The sequence below is a fragment of the Athene cunicularia genome, assembly GCF_003259725.1.
Source record: "Athene cunicularia isolate RWA chromosome 2 unlocalized genomic scaffold, athCun1 chr2_part1, whole genome shotgun sequence".
Taxonomy (NCBI): Eukaryota; Metazoa; Chordata; class Aves; order Strigiformes; family Strigidae; genus Athene; species Athene cunicularia.
Window position 1 is genome coordinate 9335352 of NW_020799095.1, and position 10755 is coordinate 9346106.

Consider the following 10755-nt stretch of genomic DNA (forward strand, 5'->3'; position numbering starts at 1 on the left):
CTAATGTCTCTTCGCTGATCATTAAGTTAACCTGTTTTACTTCAAAGTGCTTAAGAGCCTTTAGCAATCTTTCACCATGGCCCCACACCTGCTATGATACCCGTGTCTTGTGTCAGTGAGAGACAAAATGCATTTGCACATTTTACAAGCAAAGCATCGAGGTTCTCCTGCACTTAGCTAAAATAAAAGCCCACAAGCTAGATTTTTATTGTACTTGCAAGTAAAGAGGCTTATGAAAAATAGTAAAAATTTATAACTACAAGATATGTAGAGACTATTAAGTGAATGCCTGGGGAGCTAAAAAGAAACTGTGTAACCAAAGGGCCCTGGTGATCCTCAGGTGACAGGATTTTAAAGATGCAAGCAAAGGACAGAACAGCAGTTGTTTAACTTTTGGTGGATAAATCAATTTTTCCACATAGTAAAAGTTTCTCCTCATGATACTGCATGTAATCAAGATCTCACCATAAGAGCATTTTGAATGAGATGGTTTTGTCCTGATGAAATTGAAAATATTATGACACTCTAGAAAGACAAGATATGTCAAAGCAGTAATTAATTGTCACTCTTAGAGAGATATCCAGTGCTGTAGTTTATTTCATGCTTTACAAATAAAAGAACATTTTAAAAACTGCAGAGTTGAAATTCTCCACTGGGTACTATTTCTTTTCCTAATGATCACCGACAGCGCGTTCAAACAATTGAGTGACCAAACCACCCGAGCAGCCTGAACACCTGAGCAGCATGGGTACTCTCTGATACAAACAATGTCTGATTCTGAGTTAGCTTTCATAATTTAAAAAAATATTCTTGAAGTCAAATGATATTAATCTCAAAGGATCATTCAAATTACAGTTTCCAAAACATTCATGCAACTGACATGCAGGAATTCCTTTGAAATAAAAGCCAGTTGTCTGGATGGAACAGTGGTGGATTATGAACTATAATGTGTTACCAACTGAAAAGTATGACGACAGAGGATAAAGACTTGTTTGGGCGATCAGAACAGGGAAACAGAACCAGAGGATTTTGAAATCACAACTATGCAAAGTCCCTCTTTTTTTCTGAGTTGCTCTGGTTTGGCTGCTTCTGCATGGGAGCATCATGAGTCCTACATAGGTACTGCTTGTAAAGGGCAATGAAGCAAAATATACTAACTATTATCATTGATTTAAAAAAAAAAAAAAAAGTATTGGGAATATTAGCTTTTACCTAAATGCTTTAACTAGCAGTGCCCTAACAAATAAACACATTCTCATCTATATCAATACATTTTCCCCTTCAGCTGGCAAATGCAAATGGGAGTATGCACGGAATTTGATAATCGTATCAAACATCTCTCTGATCAAAGAGGGACTGTCGAAGAGTTCAGGGCCAAATCTCCCACTTGTCTTCAAATTACCGTTAACCTATCTGAAAGGATTGCTAGATTTCAAGGCTCTGTTTTTGTAGCTCATGAAATAATTGGAAATGTAATCATGCAGGTAAGTAACATGATGTAACCTCTGCTAAATTTGAAAACCAGTTACAATACTTTGTGTCAGCAAACCATAGTTGAGAAATGAAGAGTGTTGCTCAGAACTGTACCTCTAAATCCCATCTGCTTACACACTAATTTAAGGTTTTCTCCCTATTTGGCATTTCTATTCAGACAATGCCATGGAAGCCAGCCAACCTGTAGAGAGAACCCCAGATGAAGTAACAGCTCTATTATCCAAAATATGCTGGAATCTTCAGTGATTATTTTAACAAAAGCAAAGTCAGTAAAGGGAAATTTTACTGGTTTCCATTTCATGACAGAGATTAAAAAAACATCCACTAGCATTTGCCAAATAGAGATGGAAACTATTAGGAAAAACAACTTCCCATTCAAATGGATATTACAAACAAGAGGGCATAAAAACAAAAGGGAAACTAAAAGAAGAACTTGACAATATAGCATTACATGCTTCAGACAAAATATGACTGAATGATTTTGCTTCTGAATAAGTTTCACCACAGAAAGAGAAAACAGAAGATGGCATTCAAAATAATTTTTAAAAAGGCATAAGAAAACATGCATTCCTTACCCATTCTGTATAGCAGCTGTTGGATCGTAAGTCAAAGCCATGCCAGCCTGCACATAGTTAGGGAAGAAAAACAGATTTTTACTATTACTGCAGAGAAAGAGAAGAGAAAAAAACCCGAAGACATTAAACATATTCTAAGCCAATATGAATATAAACTAACTGCAACTTAGATGGAAATCTAAATTCTCCAGGGAAGCTCAGATGGCCCAAAGCAGCATGGACAGATTGGCTATCTCCCATGCCTGAGAGATCCCTGAGAAACAGATCTGTTCAGCATGTTGGTTGTCATCTCTCCATAAATTTAGGGCAAATGGTGTTTGCTGCACCAGTATCAGTTAATAACTCCACTGAGGTCGATGCATTTACATCCGATTGCTCACTGTAACAAGACAGGGCCAAATCCTGATGTTGCCTGTGAGACAGGTAGATGGTAAATATTCTAAAGCCAGCTTCACCAGAGCTTCTCAGGAAGGAGTCTCATCTTTCCTATAAAGGCCACACCCTGTGTGATCCCAATCTACCATTTCCCCAGGCCATCACTCATACTTACAGTTAATTCAATACCATGAGACAAGAAACTAAAAGTGGGCTATGAAGCAGAAAGAACCAAACAACAACAAAAAAAGATAAGTGCTTGAGCTTTTTTAAACAAGGCTTTTAAAATACTTCAGAGGTCTGGGTCTGGGCAGAAAAAGAATTTGTTAATGGGCTACACAGAGCCTTCCAACTCCTGTTCACCACCAAGCAAATGATGACCTGTGTGAAAGGATTTGGCAGTGTCAGAAAAGCATCTAGTTAACAACCATCACCACCGCCACCATTAGTAGATGTATCCACAGGTACTGCAGGAAAGGCAGGGAGAGAGCAGGGCTGGACACTGACTTTCCCACTCCACTTTATGCTCCAAGACAGCAGCAGGCGCTGTGTAGGAAGGACCAGCTTTTTTCCCAGCATTTACTTTCAGACTTGGGACTGACAATCTTTCCTCCCACGTACTGCATTTGCTGTGACTTTTTGTCTCGTTATTTATTTTTTCCCTTTCCTTTGTGAAAAACTTGCCAATGTAAGACACTGCCAGGGGATGGGAAGACATGTCCCTTTGTGCAGGGCTAGAAGCAGAGAGAAGAAAATCCCCATTACTCAAGGTGCTGCTCTCCCTTTGGGAGCAGCTGAAAAATGGCCATGGCACTATCCCACCCCAAGGCACTGTGTTTCTCTCTGTTTGTCATACAGACCATAAGCTCGCTGCCTGACAGGAAGCAGAAACACTTGCTTTAAGGATGGGTGCTTTACCAACCACACGGCAGGGTCTGCACTTCTAGTGGGAGCTTTTAATGCCCCCAGACCCATCCACTAAAGTACTTTTAAATAACAACATCTGCCCCCTTCCAGATGGCTGCTCAGACAGGTCAGGAAAGCGTTTGGGCTTGGCTGGCTCCCATGCAGGCACGTGAGCAGCCAGGGTAAATGCTTTGGTGATGAGCAGGCAGAGAGCGAGGAGCGCTCCTGGAAGAGCCAGGTTAGCCCAGCAGCTTCACACTGGTCTAAAGAGGAGGTGGTCCAAGTTTCCAGAGGCCAAAAATAATTTCTGATCGGAAAGGCTAGGCTTCACACTACCTTATGTAGCCAAAAAACTCGCTCATGTCATTATTAAATTTGTATATTTTTCTCATTATTCTTTTAAGCAGATGCTAGGGCAAATGCTTTGCTTACTGAAAATGCCGCTGTTTTAATAAAATATGTATTACCTCCCAAGCAAAGGATAATTCAGGAGACTAAGGCCAAGAACACATGTCTATTTTTTTTAAAATGCATTCATTTCATGCAAAGAAAAATAAAGATGGCTATTTCTGCAAGTTTAAAATGTCAAAGAACCAAATTTAAGGTGACCCCAACCAGTGTTAATTTTGATGTAAAATAGAAGTTATCTTAGAAAATCATAAGGGATGATCTACTTAACTTGGTTTTATATTCTTATGTCTTATAAATTCTCAGCATACGTTATTGTTTGGTAAGGTTATTGCTCTTTTTATATTGCTGAGCTGGTAAAGACAACTTAAATAATATGTACAAGCTGTAGAAGGACAGAAAAATAAGTTCTAACAATTTTTAAAAAAACCTTAAAAATAAGATATTATCTATAAATCAAGGTGTTGACATTTTAACATCACATTACACATCTGCTCAAGACTAAGAAAAAAAAAAAAAGCCCTTACAATTCCTTGGGAAAGGAGAGATCCAAGCTTTCTAAATAAGGGAGTTCCTAGTTCTAACAGTCCTTAGAGTTGCCTGGATCAGAGCTGACTATATCCCACAGCTCACATCAGTGTGACCTGGGGACAAAGTGGCAACAAGGGAGGGAGGGGTGGAAGGAGAGGGGGAAATGAAAAATTGCTCTTATTTTAGTTTCTTTGAAATATATAACAATGAGGGTGCAGCAAGGATAAATTGCAGCAGCTCTTTCACTGGAGCCCTAACAATGCTCACTGTCCACGTGAAGTGTGCAAACATGTTTACACTGCTTTCAGTTAATTGCCTCATGGATACTGAGGCATGTGGTTGTGCACAGACCCTCAAACTCCATCACACCCCAGACCTGCATGTGGGTGCGTGCAGATAAAGTGCACATACTCTGATCTCTATATATCAGCATCACATCCATTACATATTATCTGTACTAGGAATAAGGGACACCGTTGTGGACCTGGTGAGTATAAAACATGAAAGGCTAGACTCACATCTCCTTATCCCCACACCATTCCCCTACTGTACGGTGACAGATTACCAGAATCTGTTCAAGTACTTCATCGGTGACCACTATAAATATCACTATCTCATTTGCCAGTAAATGAAAGTTTCACATTAGACAAATACAACACAGCGTGTGGCAATACGTGCATATGGTACACCACCTACAGTTTGCCCAGTAATATTGCTAATATCCCTCATTGCTGAATAGCCTTAAACAGCTGCTATTTCAAATAGCTGCTAACAGAGGACTATTTACTTCTTTCTCATCAAGTTGTGTAATGCCTCCCTACAAAATTATGCTGGCTGGAAGCCCAGGAGAGGCAATAGTTAGCTTGGACCAGTGAAAGATTTATGGTCCGAAGCATCCTCATTCATCAGGAATAAAAACTGATGAGCAATAATAACTTACTGGAAAATTCTCTGCACTTTCTTCCATAGCACACAAACAGAAATTAGCCTCAGACTTCCATGAGATAGAGGTCCAGCTTAATCTGACAAAACCAGAACTGAATATAGCTGTCACTATGCTTAATATGGTATTAACTATACCCAGGCATTGGCTGATGCCTCTACAGCAGTCCTCTGTTGTGCTGAAGAGTATTTTCTTCAGGGGCTTTTCATCCACTGTTCACATTTCAGTGGAAGGACAGGGTCTTATACCTTCTTCTGATAGTGACACTTCCTGATGTAATGCCTCCTGAAGAGTGGCACTGATGATAGAATGTTGCTTTAGGAAAATATTTGTCAGATAAAACTTCTATGAAGGAACAGCTGAATCACAGGATGTTTATACCACTCAGCCAGGTGAGGGACATACACTCAGCTACTGAATGAAAACCCTGCACCTCAACATTTCAACATGCAATCCCTTAAAGTAATCGAACAAAAGGATAGTTGCTATCAGTCCCACACATAATAACAAATAAAGACCAATTTCAATAACTGCTTGACTGGTCTGTTCAGAATGTCATGTGACACAAAGAAAATCAAGTTGTTTAAAATACTGATTTTTAAAAAAGACTGTTTAAACAATATCTGTTTACTTATCAATTATTTTTACCAAAGTGTCTGAACTTAAGACAAAGGAATGAAGATTTTTGTTATTTTGTTACTGCAGTTTTGTAATTATTAACATCGGTAAACAAAGAGATTCTAAGAACAAGAGACCCAGTCTGCACCTTTCTTTAAATTTAAGCTATTTCCTTTAATAAAGTGCAGGAAACATCAGAAAGCTTCTGGAAAGCAAGGGATCCCCCAGGAAGTTTGAAGGCCTTTGTTCAAAACTTTACTGTGAAAAACTTTCCACGGGCAAAGACAAGGTGTTCTGTTTCTGTTTTTTTCCCTCTCTTTGTTATGATTTGAACATAAATGAGCACATTTGCCTCATTGAAAAGACTCTTAGACCATCACATTTGCATTGCTTATGTAAATTGGATTTGTAAATCTCTCAGAGAAACTATTAAGTTGTGGAGTGATTATTAAAAAAATCATCACATCTTCAATATCATATGAAATAAGGTGAGTTTATTATTTCTCTTCCAAATCTTTGTGAACTCGGACAAGAACAACCTTCATCAGCCCAGTATCTGTGTTCCAGCAAACACAAATACCTATAAATGACCAGATTTCAGGTTGCATGATATTTTCTGTGTTGCTGGGAAGCATCTTTCATGAACAACTTCACCAACGTATCACCACCTACTCTCAGTGTACATGTCTTTCCCACACTGTGCAAAAATTCACCATAATATTGACCTACTACAGAGATGTCTTATGCCTCTTCCTCAGAGGTGAATCTTTCACATTTTCTCCTCAAACCTGCCCTGGTCAGTCTATGCCTAGTGCTGGAGCACCTGCACAAAGCAAGGCTGCTGTCAGCACAGGATTCCTTATTGTGCAGGAGGCCACAGTCCATTGGAAAAAATTGGAGAGGCCTACAAATGAAAAAGGGGTGAAAATCACTGATGTGATGGGTTTTTCAAGCAGGAGTCTCCCTGGGTTTCTCCTCGTTAAGGTGAGATTTGGAAAAATAAGTTTGTAGCCTAGGACTCAAAGGATTTCTGTGGTGAACTGACGTGGGAGTTAGAACAGAAGATAAGTCTCTTCCCCATCTCCTCTGACTCATCTCCTCATCTTTTCACACTGGAGGACTGCTGTCCTAAGGGAATGGGTGTGCTCTTGGCTACTACAGTGGAATCAATTGAAATTTCAACACTGAAATTCCTGTACTTGTTTTGTTACCACCACTAATATCTGCCAGGCATCACAGCACAAGGATCTCTTGTGCCCTGACAGCAGATACCCTGACTGAAACACTTTGAAGAAGGGAGAGGAGGGGGAAGAAATCAACAACCCAAATGAGATCCGTTTAAAATACTGATTTAATAAAATAAGCTCAGTTACCAGTAAAGTTAACTTGGCAGAGTTCCTTCCTTTGATTATTTAAACAGTTCTGTCAGAAACATTCCACATTATTAGAAATATTTCTGAATTTAATTCTGAATAAAAAATACCTTTCCTTTTTAGAGAAGGAGGAATCTAGAATGTAAATGTGACACCTCTCATATGTATAGATGCATATGAAAGAAATAAAGCATTTCCCAGTGATGTGTGCTCCTCAAGTAGCTCCAAGTTCTGAGAAAAAAGTGGTTGTGGAGAGAAAAATATATAATATTGAGGTCAAACTTGGGAAGTGATTAATGAACCTCAGAAGGTCAGAGGTTGAGCTGATAAACATGAAGACAAGTTCAGATACCAAATGAATGACAAGAAACTCTTTTTGTCATACAGAACCAGACTGGAAATCTGTTGAGCCTGGAGAAAAGAAGGTTCCAAGGAGAACTTATAGCAGCCTTGCAGTACTTAAAGGGGGGGCTACAGGAAAGATGGGGAGGGACTCTGTATCAGGGCTTATAGTGATAGGATGAGGGGTAATGGTTTTAAAATGAAAGAAGGTAGATTTAGATTAGATATTAAGAAGAAATTCTTCCCTGTGAGGGTGGTGAGACCCTGGCACAGGTTGCCCAGAGAAGCTGTGGCTGCCCCCTCCCTGGCAGTGTTCAAGGCCAGGTTGGACGGGGCTTTGAGCAACCTGGGCTAGTGGAAGGTGTCCCTGCCCATGGCAGGGGGCTGGAACTGGATGGTCTTTAAGGATCTTATGAACCCAAACTGTTCTATGATTCTGATATGATCTACACAGCTTCTGTTCTTGAGGTCAAGTTACTTTGTTCCCACTTCAGTTTATCTGATGAGTTAAAAGATAAGTGCTGAAGTTTACAAAACTTAAAAAGAAAAATAAAGAGGATAATATCTTCCTCACAGAGACATATATAATGCAATACCATTATTCTGTTTCCACAGCCATCTCATACATTTAACCTTCCCATCTTCAGGTCTATGAACCATCTGCTTTTGGGGATCTGGCACACCTATTTTGCCATCAGTCTGATCAGCTGTGGATTGCACTCACATCTGCAAACTAGCTATGTGTTACAGTGAGTTAGGAAGACTTCCAGCGATAGTTTGCAGCACTACTGAAAATGACAGCCCACCAAATACCTGTTGGGGATACAGCAGAGTGAAGAAAAAGATACATCCTTTTCCCCTGTCTCCAACATCTGTTCATTCAGCTTAAGAAAACACTGCTGTACAGCAGAATTTGGAGGAAAAACCCAACTGCAAGAAAATCTCCAAGGCAAATAACATGACATTTTTCACCGTAGAAGGAAATCCAAAGCGAAAATGAAAAGTAAGAAAACTAATCTCAGACAGCAGGTACAGTCCTGATTCTACTTTAACCAAACCATGGCCCTTATTATGAATAAAACCAGTCCCTTTTAAAATCCTGATTTCAGGGACAGTGACTTCATACAGACTATTATTTTTAAATATTTCTATGTGCTTTATAAGTTCAAAATTCAACCACTTAAACTGGTCTTTGGTATTTGTGCCACTTAAACACCCCTTCAAATGGCTGCCCACAATGACAGTGTCTTGTGTCATGAAGAATTTTTAACTGATTGTTCTGTATCTTTTCACTTATTTGCTAGTTTCCTTTTACCCTTCTACTTTCTCCCGGTGTGTAGGCTTCTCTTCAGGTTTAATTCCTCTTTTTGTTAAACTAAGCTTCCACTGAAAATAAGCATGCAAAATACTAACCAATGTCTAACTTAACACGCACACTAAATATATAGTATATGTTTTTGCGTGTGGCTTGCATATGAGGGTACTACTGCATATCTGGACAGGCCTGGGAATTGTCTCCCACAGAAAAGAAGATAATTATTTGTCTAGGCATAAAATACATCAGCCCTAGACACCGAGGATTATGAAACACAAGTAGGTAGTACCTATGTCCTTGGAAGCTTAAAAAGAAATCTATGTCTGAGTTATAAATGGGCCTGGCACAGATCTACTAATAATTTCTAAATGCCTGCTGCTAGTAAAGAAAGGACAACTGGCACCAGGGTCAACTGTTTCAGCCCTTCATTGACTTTACAAAAAAATTGGGAAGTCTCTCAAAATACCTACTGTATGTTTTTCTCTGTAAATTACTGTTTTCATTAGACAAAATTCTAATGAGTAGCAGATAAAAAGAGAAAATGTTAACAAAAGCAACATTCCTAAACTACTAGGTCATCTTATTTTTTCAAGAAAGAATTAAAAACATGTTTAATTCTTTAGACATTTCATCAACTGATCTTGAAAGAAAACAAAGGAGAAAGGAGGAAAGGAGAAAGGGAGGGAGTGGAGGAAATGGAAGTTAACCTCTTGGTTATTTAGAAACAAAAATGTAACCCAGATTACAGAAGCAAGAACATAATCAACAGAAGAGTTATTGGAGGCAATTATTAAATACCATTATAGACATCAGACCAAATTCAGTGACAAGGGGGTCACATTCAATGGTGCATGTCGCTGTTGTGATATATGCACCAATACTGTAATGGTGATAATTCTCTTGCAAGAAAGGCAATGTAAATATTTAAATAGCCAAAATTTTACAGAAACTTGCAAATGAAGTTTCAAAGGTTTCAAAATATTGTAACTGTAAGAAAAAACTTAATCACTTTGGGCTGACCGGATATAGAAAGGCTACCATTTCTAGAACTGTTATTTCTAGAAGAATGTAAATAATAATAAATTTTGGGCTGATGTAAAGCGTTTAATTTGTTTTTAGTTTATGCAAGACTCCTCCCCTTCTACCAGATAAATTTCAAATAATCCCTCTCTTAAATACACATATAAAAAGATTTTATTTCTGAATAACCAAAATAAAGTTTCAGTAAATCTGCAATAAAAGATTATGTTGTAAAATTTAAGTTGCAGTTTTTAATCCAATCTGATCTCAATTTGTTACTACTCTCGATTCCTCAGTTACATTTTCAGCTAATGAACATTCTTCTGGAGATATGTCACCCATCTCTAGACTTGTCAATTGCAATTTAGAGGTAAATTAAATCAAATATTTTACAGATTGAATTTGAACATGATTACCCTCTATCACCATCTCAACATGATCTTGTCAAGGAAAGTTTCAAAACAGGGTCCTGAATTATAGCAGTGTGACTCAGGGAAAACTAGCCTCACAAAAAATATCTGAACTTTGCGCAGAAATTGTGTCAGTTATTAGGTCAGAATTTCACTGCAAATATTTCCAACATTTGCAGGTTTCACTGCATATTTATTGCACCTATATGTTAGATGCCTAATTTGACAGCCTTTTACAAAGCCATCAGTAATCTAAACTCTTCCTTGCTTAGTCTAGAACTGGTCAGCCATCACAAATCCTCAGTCAAATGCCTCAGTAAATCTGCTGAGTACTTCCTGAGGCTTCAGACAAGAGTGGAAGGGTAAGGACTAGAAAGTGCTATTTAAGGTCAGGCATTCTTCCCTGGTTACAACTCACCAAGTACCAACCCCCCCCCCCCCCCCC

The 10755-nt window shown here is 38.7% G+C and overlaps 1 protein-coding gene across 1 annotated transcript in view; it reads right to left on the reverse strand.

The window, feature by feature from the left end:
* Nucleotides 1-10755, reverse strand: part of RBMS3 (RNA binding motif single stranded interacting protein 3) — a 593296-nt gene that overhangs the window by 67523 nt on the left and 515018 nt on the right. The window contains 1 exon segment of the mRNA XM_026842748.1: nucleotides 2070-2116. Coding sequence (XP_026698549.1) covers nucleotides 2070-2116 — 47 coding nt within the window.